Raw genomic sequence first — 26,802 nt, forward strand, 5'->3', positions numbered from 1 at the left:
GAGTCCAAATTTACTACCCGGATACCCTCCACCCTTTTACCCGACCCTACCCGGATACCCGTTGTAGATATTTAGAGATAGGTACAAACTGTCCGATTTGGAAAAGTTTGACCGTAGCCCTGGCAAAATGTATTTAGATACATGTGTAAAACGATCTGGTCATGCACACACTGAAGTTTACTGCATGGAGTTTTATCTTTATTCAAAAATATAAAAGTCAAAAGGAATGTGTTCAAAAGTGACTTGTTGTGTAACCATAGAGTTTTAGGTAATTCACGTGACTAACCACAGGTCCGGGTTGTCTTCTGGGTACCCGAGTTACCTGTCCCAGCCCTAGAAGTGATGTTTCCATTAATCTACCAATTGACAAAACTAACAATCAGTCAAGTGTAAACCACAGAGTGTTTATTCTTATCACAAAATACTGCAGTAATTTGCCAAATTTACCCACTCATCCTGAACAAGACAAATGGTGCATCTTAAGTCATGGATCTATGACGTCACATGTGGTGCATTCATGGTGAGGTGAGGTGAGGTGAGGTGAGGTGAGGTGAAATTGGGTTTAAGGTTATGTCCAAGATTATTGCACTTATATACCGATGTAAATGCGTGCGTGCGTGAGTGCGCTCATGATGTCAAGCACTGGACTGTATGGTCCACCCTCATACTGGTGGAATATTACAGAATAAACAAGGTTCTTAACATTTCCTAAACTCAACTTTCCCTGCAAGTAGGTAATATTTTGTACTGGCCCTATTAAATTTAAAAACGTTTGATGACCTCAGTTATTCTTTACAGCAGTGTACATGCACCAGGTTTCGAAGAAAAGTTTTCACAGTTTTCAATTGTACTCTGGAAACAACTCGAATCTTAGCCATGTCGTAATAAATCTTGATGTCTCAATTAAAACATAGCTCAATTTTATTTAAACCAATCATAAAAGATTGCACTTGACAAATTTTCACAATTAAAAAAGTACTTCTTTGTAATTTTGTACACAAATCTGTACAGTAATAAAAGCAAATGTTCTTTTTCTTTTTCCTATCAATCTCCTTCACAGTGTTGGAATCTACAGAAAGTTATATTTTCACTTCCATCAGATCTCCAGCACACAGTCTCCCGACGTCATACAGATTCATACATCTATCATGTCTGCTCCATTTCTGCAACACCAGCCTTGGCTGTCTTGCCATCTTTAGAGTCCACTTTCACTTCTTCTACATCCCCATCTTTAGAATCAACAATCTCTTCTTTAGAGCCCATATTCACTTTAAGGTCTCCTTTTGAATCAATCTTTTCTTCTGAGTCCCCCTCTCCTTCTTTGGAGTCCCCCTCCCCTTCTTTGGAGTCCCCCTCCCCTTCTCCAGCTTCCCCCTGCCCAGTCTTTTCCTTCATCACTTCAGCTGCCTTCTTTCTTGCTTTCTCTTCCTGCACTTTCGCTCCTGCAACAGTAGGTACAGCATCAGATACATAAACGACAGGGACTTTCATCAACATCACTTATTTGGGGTTAATCTCTCAACAAATGCATCTTTTTTGTCTGATTTTCCTGAGCCAGATTCTACAATAGTGTCTTGGTGGTATCACTACAGAGGGGACGCATGACAGTGTATACAGTATTTGTATGTATATATGTATGTATACAGTGACATTGGCTTGGAACAACATTGTTATGTTAGCTATTCCTTCAAAATCAGGATGGACGCAGGAGTGTGTTTGAGACACGTTTATTCTATTCGTGAGGGCTACATCATGACAACTCTGGTTGTCTCCCTTTGTGCATACCACTACAAACATCAACAATTTGCAGGAAGAAAAGAGTCAAGTTCATGCACACATATTTTAATGCATCAATAATAATAATAATAATAATAATAATAGAATGTGATTTTACTCATAAAAACATGTCTTCCCCCATACTTTTTTGTTATAAAGTCATTCAGTTGTCATAGAAATGTGTTTGCAAATCCAAAAAACATTAATAGCAAATTATAGCATGGAAACATAATGGTTTCATGCAGAAATGTTCATTAGCTGTCAAGTATGGGTGGGAAACAAACACTACCTGTTTGAGAATGAGTCCAAATTGATTCAAACAAATTTTGGAAACAAGAAATGAAAAACAATTCAAAATTGAAAATTATGAAAAGGCAATAGTTGAGCAAGTGGTCATTGCACATGTATAGTTTCATGCAAAAATATTAATTAGTTTGGGAGTTATGTCATGGAAACAAAGCCTAGTGTTGTTTTCCATGAAAAATATTGAACGTTTTTCAATTTATGGCTCTGAATAGGATGGGAATGCCTTCACCAAATGCCGATGCTGATGCTGATGCTAATGTGGGGTGGGAGAAGGGAGGAGAGAAAATCATAATAAGAAGAAGGGTGTTTGCATTACATGACAAAACAGAAGCAGCTCCTTCCCCGCCATTTCCTGAATGCCCCAAAACTTCCCCCATCAGAAACAAATATCATGAACCATTTTTACTTGACCATATCATCTGATGGCCAATGCAGTACAACTTTGAAACAGAAAGTCTCATGTCTCTGGTTACCTTATAACTAAGTTATGAACACTTCCAATTTAACGATATCACTACACAAGCTTTTGGATGTCTACTTCCCACTGAGAGACCTTGTGTTCAAGGTCATCCAATCATGTGTGAGTACATTACTTAAATATTTTACAAATGTGAGGTCACCATACTAAACTAACAATACTTCCTGAATGAAACTACAAGTCATTTCAAAAGAGAATGACCTTCAAACCGACCTTGACATTTGACAAAGCCATGACAGGTATTGAGATAACAACTAAGTGTCAATCATTAGAGATTGGGAAATGCTTAGACATGTTATGAATTCATATGAAATTTTATGAAAATTGAATAATGTTCCATATTTTGACCTCAAGTGACTTTGAACTTACACAGAGGTCACCCAAAAGGTCACATGATTAGATCCTTTACAAGGGGGCTGCCTAATATCAATGGGCCTAAACATTTCCACTATGTTGCCATTACTGCCAGGATTGGAACTAAATGGGAATCTGGTTATTTGACAATTTGAGTTTACACTCATATTCAGCAATATTTCAGCAATATCTTGACAGGAGACAGCAAGCATGAGCATCACAACTCAAACCCACAGGGTAATTCAAACTACAAGGCTACCCAAACACCCCCATGTCTCTGGAAAACGTAAATGTCCTCAAAGGTGAGGTGAGGTGAAATTGGGTTATACGTCGCGTCCAAGATTATTGCACTTATATAGCCAATTGGTGTGTGTGTGTGTGTGTGTTAGTGTTAGTGTGTGTGTTAGTGTGTGTGCTTGTACTAGTCCGGACCGGTGCCGATTTATAGTGCTAGCCCACTGAGATACCATGCCGCAGTTTAACATGAATACCCCACTCACACACAGTATACTGACTCCGAGCCGACCAGTCCTTGTTTTAGCCCCTTAATGCCGAGGAGCGCCAGACAGGGTAACAACAAGTACCATCTTTTAACGTCTTTTGGTATGACACAGCCGGGGATCGAACCCTGGACCTTCCGCTCTCCGGGCAGACGCCTTACCACTAGACCACGGAGGCTGTCTGTCCTCCAAGGACAGTAGACTACAGATAAAGAGCATGTTACCACAACATAAGGTTAAATATACTTACTGATTTCCTGGAGGTCCATCCCACACAGGAGGAGGAAGTGTTGTCTGTCGAAGTTGGCTACAAACGATCTAATGGAGACCTTCCCTCTCCACCCCGTGAACACTATATCACATTTTGGGTCTGGATCCCTGAAACAATCACGACCATCATGACCACGACAATCACAGTTGATTAGACTTAATCTATCTTTAGTACCAGTAATCTTTCACATCTGTTTGACAGGGGTACAGGTCAGCTTAAGGTGGTGAGGAGAAATTGGGTTAACATAACATTCAAGATTGTTGCAGATATACATGGGAGTGTGTGCGTAGCTGCTTCTGCCAATTTCACGCTGCTAGACCACTAAGATACAATGTCACAGTTTTTAAAAGGATACACCACTCAGAAACATTATACTGACTACAAGCTAACTAGTCCTTGGTTTATCCCCTAATGCCAAACTCCAGGCAGGGTAACAACAAGTCAAGTCTTTTAGTATGACACAGCCAGGGCATCGAAGCACCAACCATCTACTCCCTTGGCAGATGCTCTGTCCACTACACTATCAATATCATAATATATTCTAGCATGAGAAATCCCTTGAATAACATCCCTCGCTGCACTCAGCAATATTCCAGCTATATGATGGTGATCTGTAAATAATCAAGTATGGACCAGACAATCCAGAGATTCATATCAGGAGCATAGATCTACACAATTTGGATATGATGACAGGCAACAACCAGGTGGAGTCTGTCCACCCGATCCCGTTAGTGGCCTCTACAAAATCATAGTCGCCTTTTACAGCAAGCATGGGTTGCAAGAAGACCTATTCTGACTCGGATCTTCACGGGTTGGTAGCTTCAGTGAATGAGTGAGTGAGTGATCGAGTATGGTTTTACGCCGCTTTTAGCAATATTCCAGCAATATCACGGCAGGGGACACCAGAAATGGGGGTCACACATTGTACCCATGTCGGGAATCGAACCCGTGACGAGCCAACGCTTTAACCACTAGGCTACCTGACCGCCCCTTCAGTGAATGACAATCACAAGATTGTTGAGAGGTGACTTAAATTAAAACAGGGAGAGAATTCAAGACAATCTTACTGTTCAGTTGGCTTGAAGTGAAATACAGCACTCCCATGACCTGTGATTGGTTGAAATACGAACATGTGAGAATGGTGCAGCTTTTAAATAATCACTTCCCAATGAAAAACATGTGAAACTCCACAATACCATTCATTAAAGTTAACTTGTTAAATGCTGATTCATCGTAAAGTGAGGGAGCGAGCTTTGAACAGTTATTCCCTTATCACAGCATGTCAGCTTGATGTAGGAGGAAAGAGAAACAAACACTTCTTCTTGCGCATATATTCAGTGCAGTCATATTGATCATTAACCACTTCAATTAAATAAAATTCACCAATCTAAATAGATCATCTTTCAATGACAGGGTAGAATGATCTGTAAACAATATGATTAATACCTCTCATAATAATGTTCATAATAACATGTCATACACAGCACTTAAAACTGAAAATGTAAGCAAATATATATTTTGGTAAAACCTCATCATTTATGAAGGCTTAATCAACTCACTTATTTTATCGATCTGCTCCTGAGTATTCTTGGTAAACTTGATAATGTAAGGGTTTTCCTCGCTCAACAGCATGATGATGTCAGACCTGGTGACTTGGACATACCGGCCGGGGAACCACTTGTACAGGAGGCCCACACACTGAAGGAATACCACAGACCACTGGCTGTAACCCCCTTATTCCAGTCAATCAGTCATTGATTACATGTATAATGGTGAGGAATGGCCGGAAGCTGCTTCCAAGGTAACAGTTTCTAGGATTTTCAGACACCATTTTGATCCACCCTCTCTAAAATAACGGGGGATTTGGGTCTCAAGATGGTGTTAATTTTTTTCATACGAACTCTACAAAACACTTTCTCAGAGTAAATCTTGTTGATCCAGAAGATAGCTGAATGTGCCAAATCCTCAATGTTACTTGTTCAGAGGGGAGTGATAGAGGTACATGTTTGACAGGTACAGTAGCTCCAGATAAGCTGCACATTTGACTAAAATATCCAACTAAATCACAATAACCCAATTAATTTTGAGTTGTTTGCATACAAATATGCATGAATAAATACACCAACTCTACTGCAGTGACTAATGAGCAGGTGTGCAATATCTTGCTAAATGTAACCTAGACGTGTATCACTGTTAGGAAGTTATGAGACATGTGACACAATTTGGGCAGGACAGGAACTCATGCTAATTAAAAGTTACCTAAAATACAATTGAAATAGAATTATTTTGAAAAAGGTCTATTCATTGTGATTGAAGAACCCAATAAACTGGACCTAAAATAGTAAAATTGTATAGAATACCCCACAAAAAATAACAATTCCCAATGTGAATTACATGTGAGTCAATACTCAATGGCTCAAAAAGCTAATCTGGAGCGCTGGACCTGAGCCCGATCAACAATGATAACCACCACCAAACTCAGCACCCAACTCGGCCCCAAACTCGGTGCCCAATACGGCCCCCAACTTGGCCCCCAACTTGGCGCCCAACACGGCGCCCAACTCGACCCCCAACACGGCGCCCACCACAGCGCCCAATACGGCAGCCAACACAGCGCCCAACTCGACCCCCAACACGGTACCAATACGGCACCCAACTCGGTGCCCAACACGGCGCCCAACACGGCCCCCAACACGGCGCCAAACTCGACCCCCAACACGGCACCCAACACAGCCCCCGAAGCGGCAGCCAACTCGGTGCCCAACACGGCGCCCAACTCGACCCCCAACACGGCGCCCAACACAGCCCCTAACACGACAGCCAACTCGGTGCCCAACACGTCGCCCAACTTGACCCCCAACACAGCCCCCAACATGGCGCCCAACACAGACCCCAACACGGACCCCAACACGGCAGCCAAATCGGTGCCCAAGACTGTGCCCAACACAGCCCCCAAAGCGGCAGCCAACTCGGTGCCCAACACAGCCCCTAACACGACAGCCAACTCGGTGCCCAACATGGCGCCCAACTCGACCCCCAACACAGCCCCCAACACGGCAACCAACTCGGCGCCCACCTCGACCCCCAACATGGCGCCCAACACAGACCCCAACTCGGTGCCCAACACGGCACCCAACACAGCACCCAACTTGGTGCCCAACTCGACCCCCAACACAGCGTCAACTCGACCCCCAACACGGCGCCCAACTCGACCCCCAACAGGGCGCCCAACTTGACCCACAACACAGCGCCCAACTTGACCCCCAACTCGGCCCCCAACACGGTGCCCAACACGGCAGCCAACTCGGTGCCCAACACAGCACCCAACTTGGCCCATAACTCGTGGCCCAACAAGACACCAACTCAGCACCTAACTCCACACCTAACTCCACACCCAACTCAGCGCCCAACTCCACACCCAACATCCTCAGCCCCCGGATTCTCAGCCACAACCAGACTGATCACATGGTCTATCCTGTGGTCTACAAAAGGCTGACATCTTGCCTCCTCTGTAACCAGCTGATTGCTTGTCTTTGGCTTTAACATCTGGTCCTTCGATTACTTACCTCTTGTGAAATCCTGAAGTCACACTCAGGCACGATGGGCGATGGATTCCTGCTTAATAGTTTGAACCCCATGTTGATGAACTGAAAAAAACACAAGACAAAGTCATGTGTATGCCCAGCCCCTTTTAATTATGTGCATAAAAATCCCAAAAGGCATGTCATATACTTCATTACATAAAAAAACATTCATCTTAAAGTTTGTGAGTATAACTGACATTATGACCATGATGGTTGAGGACTAAACCCAATGATTTCCTGGATTCTTTGCAAGCTTTCAATACCTTCCAAGGATGTGAATTAGTATTGGTACTTTTCAATACACTTTTCAGTACTGATTTTCATAGAATATTTTCAAACCTCTAAATTATTATTCCATAACAAAATAGCAAACAGATTTAACAATTTCTGAATAACAAAGAGCTCCAGTTCAATACATCTCTGATGTGCACTCACTCACAAAGTGTAATGAAGAAATATGTATGGTTCATTAGTTATGGTCCTGAAATATCCAAATGGTTGCCATGGAAACACAAACAAATATAAATTTCAAAATGTGCAATAACGACTACAATAATTGCCCCCTATTCCGCAAAGTATCTCTAATCTTAAAATACCGCCACTTACTTTCAGTCTGAAAACATTACTTCCTTGACCTCATTCAAGACAACTTTTTAAGATCATTCAAGTCTCAAGACTGTTCAAGTAAATTTGCAATGAAAACTGGCTAAGGATGATTATTCTCCATAAAAGAAAAATCTCTAATGTCAATAATCCATGTGGAGTAGACATAAGCAAAACTACAACTGCTGAACAGTCAAATTCTAACAAAACTTCAATGCTGTCCCATTTCACCATGACAACAGTTACATACTAAGTCTATCCAGTCTTCACTAAGCTATATACATACCTTTTCTTTTAAAGTTTTGGCACACATTCGGATATGATTTGAGTCCTACCCTGTCAACGTTACTGATAACATACTACATCGTGGAAGTTGGATTAAATGTTGCTTAAAAAGTCTTGTGACATCAACTAGATTCTGTCGGTGTTGCACTGCAAGGTGGAGTGAGCGATGGTGTGCCAGGTACTCACCTTGATTCTGTCCATGTTGTATTGCACTATTTTGCGGATGGAAGGAGACACATAGTACAAGTTCTTCTTGTTGCCGAGCTCCGACCTGTACATGATCTGACTCACGGGGAAGTCGTCCGGAACCTTGTAGAATTTCCTGAAACAGCATCAATAGTCAAGAAAACGTACAACCTTATGGATAACAACTTCAAGTTTAAATTGTTTGACAGGCATTACTTAAAAGTTGACGGATGACAAAGTAGACACAATTTATGGATAACAACTTCGTTAATTACTGTAAAGGCAACGTTTACAGGATTTACCAGAAGTTGTTGTCCATAAAGTTGTTGTCCATAAAGTTGTTGTCCATAATGTTCTATGTTTTATTACCTACTCACCAATTTTTTAGAATGCCAATCAAATAGTTATCATTGAGTTAAATTGTCCTTCTCAGCACATTAAGTTACAGACAATGGGTCTCTCGTGATGCTGAGCAGTGGAAAACTGTAGTTACATAAGGACTCCAACTTGGGCCTTCATCTGACATCAGCTCTCTTCCACAAAGTCAGGAGAACAAGCCCACTAGACATCTAAAGCAGTGAATCGGAACACCACCAACTACATTGCTTTGTAGAACAAGGACCCTGAGCAGACACACCAGAACAAGCCCACTAGACATCTAAAGCAGTGAATGGGAACACCACCAACTACATTGCTTTGTAGAACAAGGACCCTGAGCAGAAACACCAGAACAAGCCAACTAGACATCTAAAGCAATGAATGGGAACACCACCAACTACACTGCTTTGTAGAACAAGGACCCTGAGCAGAACAAGCCCACTAGACATCTAAAGCAATGAATGGGAACAACACCAACTACATAGCTTTGTAGAACAAGGACCCTGAGCAGACACACCAGAACAAGCCCACTAGACATCTAAAGCAATGAATGGGAACACCACCAACTACACTGCTTTGTAGAACAAGGACCCTGAGCAGAAACACCAGAACAAGCCCACTAGACATCTAAAGCAGTAAATGGGAACACCACCAACTACATTGCTTTGTAGAACAAGGACCCTGAGCAGACACACCAGAACAAGCCCACTAGACATCTAAAGCAATGAATGGGAACACCACCAACTACACTGCTTTGTAGAACAAGGACCCTGAGCAGAAACACCAGAACAAGCCCACTAGACATCTAAAGCAGTGAATCGGAACACCACCAACTACATTGCTTTGTAGAACAAGGACCCTGAGCAGACACACCAGAACAAGCCCACTAGACATCTAAAGCAATGAATGGGAACACCACCAACTACACTGCTTTGTAGAACAAGGACCCTGAGCAGAAACACCAGAACAAGCCCACTAGACATCTAAAGCAGTGAATGGGAACACCATCAAATTACATTGCTTTGTAGAACAAGGACCCTGAGCAGAACAAGCCCACTAGACATCTAAAGCAATGAATCGGAACACCACCAACTACATTGCTTTGTAGAACAAGGACCCTGAGCAGACACACCAGAACAAGCCCACTAGACATCTAAAGCAGTGAATGGGAACACCACCAACTACATTGCTTTGTAGAACAAGGACCCTGAGCAGACACACCAGAACAAGCCCACTAGACATCTAAAGCAATGAATGGGAACACCACCAACTACATGGCTTTGTAGAACAAGGACCCTGAGCAGACACACCAGAACAAGCCCACTAGACATCTAAAGCAATGAATGGGAACACCACCAACTACACTGCTTTGTAGAACAAGGACCCTGAGCATACACACCAGAACAAGCCAACTAGACATCTAAAGCAATGAATGGGAACACCACCAACTACATTGCTTTGTAGAACAAGGACCCTGAGCAGACACACCAGAACAAGCCCACTAGACATCTTAAGCAATGAATGGGAACACCACCAACTACACTGCTTTGTAGAACAAGGACCCTGAGCAGAAACACCAGAACAAGCCCACTAGACATCTAAAGCAATGAATGGGAACACCACCAACTACATTGCTTTGTAGAACAAGGACCCTGAGCAGAAACACCAGAACAAGCCCACTAGACATCTAAAGCAGTGAATGGGAACACCACCAACTACATTGCTTTGTAGAACAAGGACCCTGAGCAGAACAAGCCCACTGGACATCTAAAGCAGTGAATGGGAACACCACCAACTACATTGCTTTGTAGAAAGGGGAACCCTGAGCAGACACACCAGAACAAGCCTACTAGACATCTAAAGCAATGATCAAGCATGAGGGTACATACAGTAACAGTACAGTACAGTAACAGTAACAGTAACAGTACAGTACAGTAACAGTAACAGTACAGTACAGTACAGTTACAGAACAGTAACAGTACAGTACAGTACAGTAACAGTTACAGTAACAGTACAGTACAGTAACAGTACAGTAACAGTACAGAGTGAGTGTGTGAGAATGGTTTTACGCAGCTTTCAGCAATATTCCAACAATATCACGGCAGGGGACACCAGAAATGGGCTTCACACATTGTACCCATGTCGGGAGTGACGAGCGACTGCTTTATCCACTAGGCTACCCGACCGCCCCCATACAGCACAGCACAGCAGTAACAGGAAGACTGTCCTGGGCGTGACAAACCAACATTCTAAAAACTAGGATACCCAACCATCCCTACTGAGCATAACCGTACAGGGTGACACTTACTTGATAGGGGGCCACACTTTATCATCTGGATTGAAGAACAGGAACGGGTCCTCTTTATATCCAAATATCTTCTGTCTCTTCTGAGGCGGCCTTCTGTGGGTAGAAAACAAGTTGTCTGTCATGATGAACCACTGTGGAGGGGTAAAGGTCATGCTGCTCTTCATTTCACAAGTGCTTGACAAGCAAGTGGATGTCCATCTTCCCGAGGCAAGAGTTAACTGACCATAAAAGTCCAGTTTCCACCCTTGCCGAACTAGGCTGGTATTATGGAGTTTCATTTTGGCTGGACTAATGAGTCTATGCATAGTCCAATCAAAATCGCGCACCAAAATCAAAATCCAGTTCGTAAACTGTCGTGCAGATTTCAATCGATTGCAGGATTTGCAAAACATGTGCACCGCCAACTCGTTGTCAGCAGATATTATTCCAAATCTCTTCATGGTTTTAATCAAGGTGCTCATGTGATTTGATGCATTTCGCGATGTAAGACCCGTTTTATCACAATATAGATCTTGATTATCGATCAAATCGTCCTGACTGGGCGCCACCATTTTGTGTGAAGCAAGTGATACGAAAGGTGGAATCTGATTGGCCCATAGGAGGGGCTTAGAAGTGACATAACTGGTTATAGCCACTGGTGGCAATTTTGATTGGACTATGCCAGGGGTTGAAAAATACCATTCCCCGACGCCCGTGCCAAGTAAGGTTTAGATGTCGGGCGTGTAATATACGTTTTCTAGCATGCCCGTGGACAAGTAGTGCACACAAAATGAACTGGGTCAAGTTTCACGCGAATGTAATCATGTGATCATGTTACGGTATTTGATTGGCTAATATTTTGTTAGTGTCGCAGACTGACAATGTAATTTGCATACAGCTACGCCAGTCAACCAATGGGATTAATACATTTCGATTTCAGGCAGGTCAACAACGAGAACCAGGCTTGTTTCATTGTTAAATCGTAGTAACACTTCCATATATGGCACATGCTTCTTGGAAATGGAATTTCTTGGAAATTGTAACGCGAGGTTGAAACATTTTCCCGACTTTAGATGCTTCGTTAGGCCTAGCTTTGATGAAATATAATTTTGTCAAACTACAACAAATGTGACTTTTAACGAGTGAAAGTATGGCTTTTATTTAATATGTGTTTCTTTTCGTTGTCAACTAAAGTTCATTTCAAGGCGTCAATAGCGATAACCTGACCGTGGTTGCTGTAAATAACGGTGAGTTGTGCGATCTATCGACCCCTTTACGCACGATTTCGGCAAAATTGATCTAAACTGTATTGAATGAAATTTTAAATAAAATTAATAAAATATGCTACAAACTTATGTCAAGGTACAAACATGTGGGGTTTTTTATAACCAGATAGTGTAATAATAGGATTTAATTGCGGAATTTGTTAATTGGTATTTCCGGTGTTGCGTGCAGGTGGTAATGTTTTTGCGATGGGGAAATGACATCGTGTCAGTGACTTGAGTTTACTAAAAGTGTATATTAGTTTTGGGAACCATGTGTTACCGCACACAATAACCGCTATATAACCGTTAGCACTATATTGAAGAGTGCAATAGCGAGGGATCACTGTAAGTAAATCTGCAGTCTTTTGTTTCAAATGAGTAAGCTAGTAAAGGACAGAGTAGCCTCCCTTTGCCTCATTAGCACCCAGAGGGGTATCTGCAATAACAATTTATGTTGCCAGTACCGCACATGGCCGATCATGTCTCAGCGGTCTATTCTAAGTTTCTTTGGCGGTGGGGACGAACTTAAAAGGAAGGCAGAGGGAAATTCCGAAAGTTGTATATCGGCCAAGAATAAGAAGTATGACGAATGTAAACGAAAACGAACATTCATCGCTGGGTGGAAAGACCAGTTTCCTTGGGTTGCGTATGATGACACAGCGAAAGTCATGAAGTGCACCATTTGTTCAAAGTACCCAAACATACACACTTGCAATCGTAAGAGAACTTTTATTGATGGATGTTCAAATTTCAGAATTGAGTATTTGAAAAGTCACGATACATCAGATGCACATTTGGAGGGTATGTCATATGAGAGAGACGCTCAACGTCGAAGTACAGCAAGTACCAGCGGCAGCTGCGATGTGACCATGCCTTTGTCTGGGCACACATGTAGCACTGACAATGTGAGTCCTATTGTGAGAGCCTTACAAAACAGTGACAAACAGACAATGCAGAAGTTGGAAAAATTATTCATTACTGCATTCCATGTTGCTTACCGGGGGAAACCGCTCAGTGATTTTGAGTTTAATTTGGACCTACTTGACTGTGTTGGTGTTGACATTGGGAGCAAGTATAGGAACATTGCAGGTGCACGAGAGTTTATCAAAGCCATTGCATGTTCTCTCCAGAAGGAATTTATTCCCGAACTGAAGAAAGCGAGATTTGTGACAATTTTAAGTGATGGAAAAGCAGACAGTGCCATCTTGGAACAAGAAACTGTCTTTATGAGATATGTAAGCCATGGTCAACCAGTATCCTTCCATGCAGGAACAGTACCTCTCGAACAATGTCATGCTGATGGTGTGCTTGATGGAATTAGAAAAGCTGTTGAATCAGTTGACATTTGTTTTGATGATCTGTTGAGTACTACAGAAGCAAGTGGTCCTAGTTTAGTATCCGTGAATTTTGATGGTGCTGCAGTCATGCTTGGCAGCAAAGGTGGTGTAGCAGCAAAAATATGCAAACAAGCAAAACATGTTGTACCAGTGCATTGCGTAGCACATAAGCTTGAACTGGCCGTATTGGATGCTGTCAAACATCTTCCTAGTCTGTCAAATTTTGAAGATGTCTTGAAACAAGTTTTCAAGATCTACCATTATAGTCCAAAAATGAGAAGGGAACTCAAGTCCGTGTCTGACATATTCAATACTGATCTTGCCAATCTGTCTGATGTAAAACAGGTGAGATGGCTTGCGAGCAAAATCCGAGCTGTTAGAGCACTGAAGATAAGCTTTCACTCAATACTCAATCACTTTGAAAGTGTGGCCGCAGGTAGATCAGATCAAAGTGCCAAGTGTCGGGGATGGCTGAGGAAAATGAAGACAGTTTCATTTGTGAAAACTATGTGCATCCTTCTTGATATCCTTCCTATCCTCACAGAGGTATCTCTTGTCTTCCAGAAGGAAGACCTTCTCATTATTGAAGTCCCTTCAGCAATTGAAGGTCTTGTCATGAAGCTCCTAAACTGTAAAATTGATCCTGTTGGAGCAGGGGAGAGTATGGAATACTTTTCAAAAATGTACAACCATGAGAAATCCTCTTTTGATGGTGTGAAGCTAAATGGTGTGTGCCCCCCTGTCATCTTTAAAGATGATACATTCCTCATATCACTTGTTGATGGCATCATCACCTACTTAGATAAGAGATTTTCATGCTTCAAACAGAAGCCTCTCAAGCATTTCTCTGTGTTTGACTTCACAGAATGGCCAACTCAAAGAGAGCCCCTGTCTGTGTATGGTAGCACTGACCTGTCTGAGCTGATGGAACATTTCTCTGCACTGTTCTCAGGAGAGGAAAGAAAACAAATGTCCAAAGAATTTATTGACCTAAAAGGGCACCTGAAAGGCTGCACCAGACCAGTTCTTGATACATACCAGCGGCTGCTTGAAAATACACCTGACAAGTTCTTACATATCTGTAAACTTGTTGAACTCATGCTTGTGGTTAGTCCAGGAACGTCTATTTGTGAGAGAATGTTTTCAAGCATGAACCTAGTTAAAACTCACCACAGAACAGCTCTAAACCAAAAGACACTTTGTCATACACTGACAATTATGACACATGGTTCAAAGAAACTTACAGATTTTGATCCAAGACCTGCCATTATGGAATGGCTTCACAACACACCAGGATCAAGGCATATCTTGTCTTTAGCGAAAGAGGCTAAACCTGAGCCTGTACCAATGCTTGGTCCATGCAGCAGCAAATGTGTTGATTAGACTGTCACTCACTGTGTACATGAGATGTAGAGTAAACATGGTAAATAAATGAGACAAAAGGGTTAGTTTTAATCTTTTATTACAGAAATCCACGGAGGACAGGTGTATCTCTTATTCTCAGTTCTGCAGCAGTAACATTTTACTGAATTTATTAGCTTGATTTTGGGCTAGTACATTTTAAAATAGGGCAAGTGAGAATGTTGGTCATACTTGCCCTTGGTCAAGTAACATTTTAAATAATTTTTCAACCCCTGCTATGCATAGACTCATTAGTCCAGCCAAAATGAAACTCCATAATTCAAGCCTAGTTCTGCAAGGGTGGAAACTGGACTTTTAAAGCCAGTTAACTCCTTGCCTCGGGAAGATGGTGGATGACAACATGAACACGTGATCAGCCAGTTCCCACTTGTAACAATCCGATCCACATTGAAGTACACTTTAGGAATAATACCGAGTACCTATTCTGATCAGTATCTCATACGTCTAGGTTTGTGAGCAAACATTCAAGGGCTTAAACATTCTTAATAAAAAACACCCCTTAACAGCTCTAAAGTTTCCTTATATTATATTTTGCCTTATGTTCTTAAATTGGTTGGTTGGTTTGTTGTTTAACGCTGCACTCAGCAATATAATTGAGTCTTGACCAGACAATACAATGATTAATATCATGAGCATAGATCCACACAATTGGGATCGATGACATGCATCAACTAAGTCAGCGTGCCTGACCACCCGATCCTGTTAGTCGCCTCTTACGACAAGCAAAGTCATCTTTTACGGCAAGCATGGGTTGCTGAAGACCTATTTTACCCCGGATCTTCACGGGTCTTATGTTCTTGAAACAAAATGAAAGTAGACAAACATTTATCATTACTCGTTAAAGAATATAGCTATCTGATTGGCTAGTTGCTGTCATGTAAAAATCTATACAAAGTATATTGAACCCATGAAGATCCGTGTTAGAATTTGTCTTCAGCAACCCATACTTGTAAGAGGCGACTAACAGGATCAAGTTGTCAGGCCCAATCTCATAAATCGTTGCTCATGATGTCAATTACTGGATTGTCTGTCTCGATTATTTACAGACCGACATCACAGAGCTTGAATACTGCAGAGTGTGGCATTAAACAAACAAACAAAAAGATACCATGACATCATAATGTTTGATGTGATTTCACTTGTCACGTTATTATTGACTCTGAGTCACAACATCCTCTAAATCTCCAAGGGTTGTTTTTCGGTACACCTACACTAAACCCTGGATCACTTCCAGTGGTTCTCACGATCCTAAATTACCCGCCCTTGATTTTCAGGGGGATAACGAGCCGAAAGAGTAGCTCTTGTCAATAATGCTCCAAAACAACACTGCTACATAATACTCAGAACAAAGGTCACCTACCCATCCGAATTCCTCTCTGTTGTTGAGGCAGCTTCTGGTTCTGATGGAGTTGTCTCCTCCTGATCAGAACTCTTTGTCGCCATTGTTTGTTCAACTGCTGCAATGAAATGTTCTGAATGAACTTCAACCTTAGTACTTTGTTTTTTTAGGGGTATGAAAATAAAAGTAAATTGGCATGACATCCCTTTGGTGAAGCATGCAATATTATTTACATTTTTTCACAGGAATAATTGTAAGCCTGATGAGGCAATAGCAAAACCGCCTTCAAAAGAAGAAAAACACTTTCGTGTCCTGAGAAATAAAATATATCCAGAGCTATGTGTGCTGATGTTAAATCTACCGCTACACTTACGTTTCCTTTCTTTTGTCCACGGCAGGTTCGACACCTTCTTGAGGGCACAGATGAAGAATCCCCCTGTGTTCTGGTGATGCGGCAACACACGCATGCTGGAATTACACCATCATATACACCTAAACTGGACAACAGCTGTATAGTAGCACAGCAACAGCTTCATTCTTTTATCTCTATCTCAACATGAGATTTTTTCACAGAAGTGAGAATGTGAGTAAACGAGAACAAGTACGAGTGATACGGGATTAACAGCCAATTCTAAGTGTTTCAATTTTATCATGCATCAGTTCAACGTGGGGTGGACATCTACAGACTGGCACCACTTTGGCGAAATATATCAAAGCAAGTATTAGCATGGTTCTGATAAACTGATAACACACACCCTCCATGAACGTTAATCACATTACCCATAAGGCCAGATTAGGCATGCTTTCTCGGGATAAATGTGGTGGTATTCTATAGATGCAAAATGAATGTGTTCCAGTCACACAATGGCTTCAACAACACGTACCATCGGTTCAGATTCATCTTTGCTGCTTCCTCATCAGTTGGGGGAAACATTGAGGGTCTGAATGTACCGTAAAATCTCTTTGGGACATTCTCGAAAACATCAAACCACTCTCCTTCCATGGACATCAACTGAAATGTAGGATTGTGCATTGTAGTTTAGTCACTTGGAGTTGTCAGTATTGCTTTGACAGATCAAAAAGAAGGAGTGAGAACTTTGTTGAACATAAAAGTAATCAATAATCCAGTTACGGTGGAACCCTACGATATTTAAGTAACATGAAATAAATATTGCATAAAGTGCTTCTTTTTATCCTTTGTACATGTTGTAAGACTTCCGTGTAAAGAAAGTCATCTGGCGGCGATCATATGAAGTAACAGTAGAATCTGCCTCGCTGCACATACCCTCCACTTGGACAGACCGGGCACAAACTTGAGGCCAGGCAGACTCTCACTCATGTCCACCAGCTCCACTGACCCTACAACACAAGGTCACTCTGTACCAGCAGACAGCCACCCACACCAACTTCACATATGTCAAACCTCCTCTCAAAGCCAACTTCAAAAACATTTAGTTGCCTTTTCAAATAATCTGATAAGATCCTCAAAATTGTTGATAAACTGATTATAAAATTCCTAATGACCATCAGACCATGTTTGATTAATCAACTCAAAATCAACATGGCATGTTTCAGTGGGGCTACACAAATGTTTTCTCATGTCAAGGTTCGATTTGTCCTGTATCAAAATGTGTATCTTATTGCAACACTACCATCCACATTTGTATTTGTATAGCCCTGAAGGGTATCAGTACTGCAATACTACTGGCGCCAAGTTGATGTCTACCTTTACACTGCCTGAGCATTTCAGCCACGACTGCTTCATCTTCGACAGGGTTGAAGGAGCAGGTGGAGTAAACAAGGCGACCTCCTTCATTCAACAACTCCAAACCTCGCTTCAGTATCTTGACCTGTAAGCTGAGACAAACATATGCAAAGTTTTGTTGGACATTACTCTGTAGGACTATTGATAACATGAACAAAACAACCACAAGCTCACAGGCCCTTGTGTCGTTGCGTAAATATTTCTAGATCAATCACGAGTAGATATGACGTTTTTGTGCCCGAGTTACGATTTCACTTGAGAAACAGCGATACAAGGCGAGCGGTGCTGTATGGTGTGTCTGGCCTTGTGTAAAGGTATAATAGGATAGTGCATTTCTGACACTCGTGACGTTAATTGATCTAGAAATATTTAAGTATCGACACAAAGGCCTGTGTGCCAGGCATGTGTGGGAGGAAAGCTTGAGGTGACTTTGGTCTAAAGTGGTGACCACTTGGATGAAACACATGGGCATAGACAAACAAAGGGCATCTTCCCACCCTTGCCCTCCTAGGCTGGAATTATGGAGCTATAGTTTGGCTGCACTAACAATTCTGTGCATAGTTCAATCAAACTTGTGCAACAAAATCAACATCTGGTTTGTAAACTGACGCGCAGATTTTGGTCCAGTGCAGGATTTGCAAAGCATGTTTACAGACAACAGACACTTTCCAAATCTTTTAACGTTCTTAATCAAGGTGCTCACATGATTTTACACACTTCGCGAAGTAAGACCCATTTTATTACAATATAGATCTTGATTATCGATCAGATCGTCTTCACTGGGTGACGCCAATTTATTTGAAACAAATGCAAGTTAACAAGTTTAACGCGACTTTCAGCAATATTCCAACAAATGCAAGTGATACTAGAGGTGGAATCAAGAATGGTCAATATGAGGGACATAGAAGGGGCATAACTCGTAATAGTCACTGGTGGCACTACAATCAAGCTCAGAAATTCCAGCCAAGTTCGGCAAAGGGTGGAAACTGGACTTCTATAAAGGACACGCAAAAGGACAAACAGCAAATGTCAAACTTAACATGGAGTAGGTGATGGGGACATCCTGATCCCCCGAATGTTCCAGCTGGTTGCTGTTATATTAGGCTGGAAAACATACTCCACTTTAGATAGGGATATTTTTATCTTTCCACGATACACAAAACTGATTCTCATCATGCGTATATTTAAATAAAATGACATTGCTGATTAACCCTATCAAAAGTATTACATAATGTTTCAAATACCATTTCATTTGACAACATCATAGTCTATGCCAGTGACAAATATTACTCTCCACATGGAAACTTACAAATGAAGGTTGGGCCCGTTTATAGGTTTCCATTTGCCCCAGACATCTGGATTTTTCCTCATCGTGCCGTCACCCCTGCAAGCAGAAAGAACACCATGGAAGATGGCCAGCATAAAGTTGGCCATGTGGACTGGATGTAGCCATGTTTACAACAACCCTACATTCCACACATGGGCTACTCCACACAACATTCGTGATCCGTGAAGTGAGACAGTAGATTTCTTGATGTGTCACTCAATACCATCAGGGTTCAACATCCTTGCATCAGTACCAATGGCACAGCCCAAAGTAGGGGGTACTGAGGGAGACAAGCATGGGGCACTGAGGGAGACAGGCATGGGGCACTGAGGGAGACAGGCATGGGGCACTGAGGGAGACAAGCATGGTGTACTGAGGGAGACAGGCATGGGGCACTGAGGGAGACAGGCATGGGGCACTGAGGGGGACAAGCATGGGGCACTGAGGGAGACAAGCATGGTGTACTGAGGGAGACAGGCATGGGATAGAGAGGGAGACAAGTATGGGGCACTGAGGAAGACAAGTATGGGGTACTGAGGGAGACAAGCATGGGGTACTGAGGGAGACAAGCATGGGGTACTGACGGAGACAAGCATGGGGTACTGACGGAGACAAGCATGGGGTAGGGAGGGAGACAAGCATGGGGTACTGAGGGAGACAAGCATGGGGCACTGAGGGAGACAAGCGTGGGGTACTGAGGGAGACAAGCATGGGGCACTGAGGGAGACAAGCGTGGGGTACTGAGGGAGACAAGCATGGGGCACTGAGGGAGACAAGCATGGGGTACTGAGGGAGACAAGCATGGGGTACTGAGGGAGACAAGCATGGGGCACTGAGGGAGACAAGCATGGGGTACTGAGGGAGACAAGCACGGCATAGGGAGGGAGACAAGCATGGGGTAGGGAGGGAGACAAGCATGGGATAGGGAGGGAGACAAGCGTGGGGTACTGAGGGAGACAAGCGTGGGGTACTGAGGGAGACAAGCGTGGGATAGGGAGGGAGACAAGCATGGGGTACTGAGGGAGACAAGCGTGGGGTACTGAGGGAGACAAGCATGGGGTACTGAGGGAGACAAGCATGGGATAGGGAGGAAGACAAGCATGGGATACTGAGGGAGACAAGCATGGGATAGGGAGGGAGACAAGCATGGGATAGGGAGGAAGACAAGCATGGGGTACTGAGGGAGACAAGCATGGGGCACTGAGGGAGACAAGCATGGGATAGGGAGGGAGACAAGCATGGGGTACTGAGGGAGACAAGCATGGGATAGGGAGGGAGACAAGCGTGGGGTACTGAGGGAGACAAGCGTGGGATAGGGAGGGAGACAAGCGTGGGGTACTGAGGGAGACAAGCGTGGGGTACTGAGGGAGACAAGCGTGGGGTACTGAGGGAGACAAGCGTGGGGTACTGAGGGAGACAAGCATGGGGTACTGAGGGAGACAAGCGTGGGGTACTGAGGGAGACAAGCATGGGGTACTGAGGGAGACAAGCATGGGGTACTGAGGGAGACAAGCGTGGGGTACTGAGGGAGACAAGCATGGGGTACTGAGGGAGACAAGCATGAGGCACTGAGGATCTTCTCTACACACATCTGAGTATTCAATCATTCATCAGATCATATATCTTGTTCTGTACTTACGTGCATGGGACATCAGCCAAAATTCGGTCAAAATACAAAAAATCTGGTTTTTCATCCTGAAAGAAAAATGTTTAGAATTATTCATTCAAATATTTCATTTCCCATAAATAGTGGCCAGCAAAACCCTTCCAGAAATGTGACATAATGAACACACAGTGGCTTACTGAGAATGAAGGTGAAGTTAAGCACTGCATAAATGAATTAAAGCTTAACCTTACAGCTGATTACTCTCGGCGAGGTCTTTATGGGTAAACAAGGATATGACCCCTAAGTGGGTCTGACCGGACGGAGGTTACTACACACTGTCTTGTTACATGTCATCAGGGACAAAGAGTAAGTGATGGTACCTCTGGAGTGATTCGTATCTTGGGGAAGATTGTGGCGTCCTGGTTGACAATCATGAAGTTGGGACTCTGTAGTCTCTTGACTTGGTGGACCATGAGATAACAGCGCTTGTTGTCCTTGTCGTTGGCAATCACAAAGCCCTCTGGAGAAAAAGACCTTCACTCGATTAATGATAATCATCATAATACTTTTGACACATTTACCAATGTTATTCAAGGGTCTACATGTGTTTACTAGCATGTCTTGGAGTAGTTTAGTTAAGATCAGGTGCCTGTAGTGCAAGAGTCTTGGTATAATCTCAAATTCTTAAAACTCAGATCTTTCTGACAGAGTAAAGGATCTGATTTTATTTTTATTGATTTAATCTATAAAATCCGAAAGAGATTTTACATTGTTGGCATACTTAATTTATTTTTTTTCAAACCCAAATTTTCAACTGATCAAAAGGACACTATTTTTTCTTTCTGACCTGAGTGAGTGAGTGAGTGAGTGAGTGAGTGAGTGAGTGAGTGAGTGAGTGAGTGAGTGAGTGAGTGAGTGAGTGAGTGAGTGAGTGAGTGAGTGAGTGAGTGAGAGAGAAAGTATTGTTTTACGCCGCTTTTAGCAATATTCCAGCAGCGGGGTACAGCGGGGTACACAAGAAATGGGCTTCACGCATTGTACCCATATCGGGAATTGAACCCAGGTCTTCGGCGTGACAAGCGAACGCTTTAACCACGAGGCTATCCGACCGCCCCTGGCCTGAGCTGAACCACGGCAGGTACACAATTTCAAAATGTAATGACAGCCATGCTTAACAAGAGTCATCAGAAGATGACAAATTCCCCTGGCCCCTACAACACTGAAAGGCACTACTTCAGGCCCTGGTTAATACACGTATCATAATTCGATAAAAAATCTCAAGTTATGCTCTGGAAACAAAATACAGACAGAGGGACAGACGGATGGACTGAGGGAGAGACAGATCAGATGGTGACCATGATTATAGAAATAACAATAATTTCCGTTACTGAGGTGAGATAAGAAAATTGTAATTTGGATGGTCTATGATCAAAAGTTCAAAGGGTTATTAATCAGTAGGTGATTCAAAAGGTAAAACGAAAATGGTAAAAATCTGATCTAAAACATTAACTCTCAGAGGCAAGGATGAGAAAGACTTAAAAGTTAGCTGGGGGTGGGGTGGGTGAAGGGGTGGGTGGGGGTGGCATGATTTAGGAGTATTATCTTGATTATCATAATGACATATCACAAAAGTTACGCATGACCTAACGAAATCTGTGGATCCACTGAAAATTATCAACCCTGTTAAAGGCAGCTATTAATTATCAAGCTGGAAATCAGGAATCTTGCACTGAACTTAGTCGGGAAGTTAGGCATAAACCCTGCCCTCCGAATGTCTCCCTATATGATGTGGCTCACACACCTGGGATAGGCCTGTCCTCATCCTCCGCTGCGTGAAGATACTCGATCAGCTGAGCCGTCTTGGATCCTGGAGCAGCACACAGATCCAGAATCTACAGACAGGAAAACTACCAACTCACAATCTGTTCCCAGGTCCAGAATCTACAGGCAGGAAAACTACCAACTCACAATCTGTCCACAGGTCCAGAATCTACAGACAGGAAAACTACCAACTCACAATCTGTTCCCAGGTCCAGAATCTACAGGCAGGAAAACTACCAACTCACAATCTGTCACAGGTCCAGAATCTACAGGCAGGAAAACTACCAACTCACAATCTGTCACAGGTCCAGAATCTACAGACAGGAAAACTACCAACTCACAATCTGTTCCCAGGTCCAGAATCTACAGGCAGGAAAACTACCAACTCACAATCTGTCACAGGTCCAGAATCTACAGGCAGGAAAACTACCAACTCACAATCTGTCACAGGTCCAGAATCTACAGGCAGGAAAACTACCAACTCACAATCTGTTCCCAGGTCCAGAATCTACAGACAGGAAAACTACCAACTCACAATCTGTCACAGGTCCAGAATCTACAGGCAGGAAAACTACCAACTCACAATCTGTTCACAGATCCAGAATCTACAGGGAGGAAAACTACCAACTCACAATCTGTCACAGGTCCAGAATCTACAGGCAGGAAAACTACCAACTCACAATCTGTCACAGGTCCAGAATCTACAGGCAGGAAAACTACCAACTCACAATCTGTCACAGATCCAGAATCTACAGGCAGGAAAACTACCAACTCACAATCTGTTCACAGATCCAGAATCTACAGACAGGAAAACTACCAACTCACAATCTGTCACAGGTCCAGAATCTACAGGCAGGAAAACTACCAACTCACAATCTGTCACAGATCCAGAATCTACAGGCAGGAAAACTACCAACTCACAATCTGTTCCCAGGTCCAGAATCTACAGACAGGAAAACTACCAACTCACAATCTGTCACAGGTCCAGAATCTACAGGCAGGAAAACTACCAACTCACAATCTGTCCACAGGTCCAGAATCTACAGGCAGGAAAACAACCAACTCACAATCTGTTCCCAGGTCCAGAATCTACAGGCAGGAAAACTACCAACTCACAATCTGTCACAGGTCCAGAATCTACAGGCAGGAAAACTACCAACTCACAATCTGTCCACAGGTCCAGAATCTACAGGCAGGAAAACTACCAACTCACAATCTGTCCACAGGTCCAGAATCTACAGGCAGGAAAACTACCAACTCACAATCTGTCCACAGGTCCAGAATCTACAGGCAGGAAAACTACCAACTCACAATCTGTCCACAGGTCCAGAATCTACAGGCAGGAAAACTACCAACTCACAATCTGTCCACAGGTCCAGAATCTACAGGCAGGAAAACTACCAACTCACAATCTGTTCCCAGGTCCAGAATCTACAGACAGGAAAACTACCAACTCACAATCTGTCACAGGTCCAGAATCTACAGACAGGAAAACTACCAACTCACAATCTGTTCACAGATCCAGAATCTACAGGCAGGAAAACTACCAACTCACAATCTGTCACAGGTCCAGAATCTACAGGCAGGAAAACTACCAACTCACAATCTGTTTGTTTGTTTGTTGTTTAACGCTGCACTCAGCAATATTCCAGCTATATGACGGCGGTCTGTAAATAATCGAGTCTGAACCAGACAATCCAGTGATTGACATCCACGCAATTGGGATCAATGACATGCATCAACCAAGTCAGCGAGCCTGCCTGACCACCTGATCCCGTTAGTCACCTTTTACAACAAGCATAGTCACCTTTTACAGCAAGAATGGGTTGCTGAAGACATATTCTACCCCGGATCTTCACAGGATCTTCACAGGACACTCACAATCTGTACACAGGCATCTATACTAATTATAAAAGGACAAAATAGCCAGACAAATTGTTTGGTTTTACCAATGGTTATTGTCGAATTTCACATGCATGTTTGTGCCACTTTGATAGTGAGTGCCCACTGAGATACCATGCAGCAGTTCTAACCTTGATACCCTACTCCGAGCCCCAAATCAAGCCAACCAGTCCTTGTTTTAACTCCTTAAATGCTGATTGCCATGCAGGGTAACAACAAGAACCATATACTTTGTTACACCGTGGCTTTTGCTTGGTAATATTATCTCCGTTAAAAGTATTCAAGATAAGCCATCCCCAGCCCTCTCTGCATAAGGACCAGCACTGAGTCTGTTAATGGAATGTCATTTTGTAACTTGAAACTCCACAATCTCTGCTCAGATCCGACCACATTCTGACCACTTGAGGATATAGTACAATCTTAAAGTCTTTTGGTAGGACTTGGCTAGGCATTGAACCACTGACCTTTCCTTCTCCCGGCAGACGCTCTATCCACCAGACCACAGAGTGTGCATTCTTTCATGTTAACTAAAGTTATCTGAATATGGCATCAAGTGTGCAGTTTGATGTGGCTCTAGCACCATTACATTTAACAAGTCTTCATCCTTTACCTTGTGGTGTGACTTAATGTCCATCAACAGTGGTGGAATCATGCTGACAGCCTCCTGGCGACTGATGTTACCCTACAACACAATCCCGACCGTAATTCTCAAGGTCCTTGTTCATCACATAACAAAACAAGCATTAGATGAAACAAAGCACCACCGATCTTAAATGAGCATTACTTTGTTGAGGTTTGAACATGCGGTAAAGATTATTGAATCCGAATTTGGCTTTTTACTTTAGGTCCATTATTCTTTGTAGGTCAAAAGTACACTCGTTGAGGGAAAAAGAGGACTTTGTATCTCAGCTGGAAATGTCAGGAAGATCATGATCAGATTAGATCAATACAAGAAGTATGAAATAAATATCAAAATACAGTAAACTACGGTTATAACGAACTCAAAGGGACCACTAATTTTAGTTTGTTATAACCGTAGTTCGTTATAAGCATATATACAGCATAACGACAGCAAATAGCAAATGGGGGGGAAAAGTAGGTTCATTATATCCGTCAGTTCGTTATAAGCGTGTTCGTTATAAACGTAGTTTACTGTACATGAACAAAACAAACCACATATTTATTTTCTTGCCTATTTTGCATACTTTCTGCAAAACAGTCAGAGGAATGTATGCTATGTCAGCCATGTTTACAACTGGATCAAACACAATTGTGGTTTTAGAGACATCACCATATAAATGTTTCAGCTTTAGACACCCAGACATAACAGAGATTAGTAAATGCAGATAAACAGGTGGCCAAATGAATACATAGCAGGGTAAAAAATAAAACCATTAACCTGTGGATTTACAGTAACATGTTATTGTGCATATGACAAATGACATATATCATTGCATGATACATCCAGAGATGGCCTAGTAAAGGGCAATATTCCCAATTTCAATATGGCTGACATGGCAGCCTTGTTCAAAATGAGATCCGACTTGTGTCAGCCCTTTTCGTAACGATATTGCTGAAATCACCTATACAAAGTCTCAACTTACATGAATAAGTTACGTGCCATGACATGAGATCAACTGAACCTTCCATTCGGGTGACAATCCATCGTCAAAGAAATTAACTCAAGGACAATATATTGATACACCAATGAAATTCATGACACATATATAACAAGGAAGGGGAATACTTGAACATCAACTGTGACACTAATACCAGCTACTATCATGAATATTCTCACTTTTCAGAAAAATTATCTTAATATCTTAACATGGCAGCTGCGTTTGTATGCAAAGAAGAGGTCAGTGACCTAGTTATCTCACACTCTCAGTCTCAGCAACAAGGAACTCGTGTAGTTTGCGCATGATGTTGCTGCTGCGTATGTACTTGCGGCTCATGTCAATGTGCCAAGCCATGTCCTCAGGGTACCTGGAACAGACTCAGGGGAGCTAA

The 26,802-nt window shown here is 42.6% G+C and overlaps 1 protein-coding gene across 2 annotated transcripts in view; it reads right to left on the bottom strand.

The window, feature by feature from the left end:
* Nucleotides 1-383: 383 nt before the first annotated feature.
* Nucleotides 384-26,802, bottom strand: part of LOC124138881 (RNA cytosine-C(5)-methyltransferase NSUN2-like) — a 32,155-nt gene continuing 5,736 nt past the window's right edge. The window contains exons 5-22 of one of the 2 annotated variants that reach the window (XM_048398901.1): nt 26,673-26,778; nt 25,403-25,474; nt 22,871-22,961; nt 21,450-21,589; nt 21,103-21,158; nt 19,446-19,520; nt 18,098-18,228; nt 17,657-17,730; nt 17,256-17,383; nt 16,745-16,839; nt 16,393-16,486; nt 11,030-11,122; nt 8,344-8,479; nt 7,252-7,332; nt 5,245-5,383; nt 4,753-4,792; nt 3,665-3,792; nt 384-1,442 (exon numbers count right to left, since the gene is read on the bottom strand). In XM_048398901.1, coding sequence (XP_048254858.1) covers nt 1,147-1,442; nt 3,665-3,792; nt 4,753-4,792; nt 5,245-5,383; nt 7,252-7,332; nt 8,344-8,479; nt 11,030-11,122; nt 16,393-16,486; nt 16,745-16,839; nt 17,256-17,383; nt 17,657-17,730; nt 18,098-18,228; nt 19,446-19,520; nt 21,103-21,158; nt 21,450-21,589; nt 22,871-22,961; nt 25,403-25,474; nt 26,673-26,778 — 1,975 coding nt within the window. In that variant the 3' untranslated portion in view covers nt 384-1,146. Of the gene's footprint in view, nt 1,443-3,664; nt 3,793-4,752; nt 4,793-5,244; nt 5,384-7,251; nt 7,333-8,343; nt 8,480-11,029; nt 11,123-16,392; nt 16,490-16,744; nt 16,840-17,255; nt 17,384-17,656; nt 17,731-18,097; nt 18,229-19,445; nt 19,521-21,102; nt 21,159-21,449; nt 21,590-22,870; nt 22,962-25,402; nt 25,475-26,672; nt 26,779-26,802 lie in introns of both variants that reach the window. The other variant, XM_048398900.1, reaches the window with a different exon arrangement.

The sequence above is a fragment of the Haliotis rufescens genome, unplaced genomic scaffold (assembly GCF_023055435.1).
Source record: "Haliotis rufescens isolate VD_foot unplaced genomic scaffold, xgHalRufe1.0.p SCAF_19, whole genome shotgun sequence".
NCBI lineage: Eukaryota > Metazoa > Mollusca > Gastropoda > Lepetellida > Haliotidae > Haliotis > Haliotis rufescens.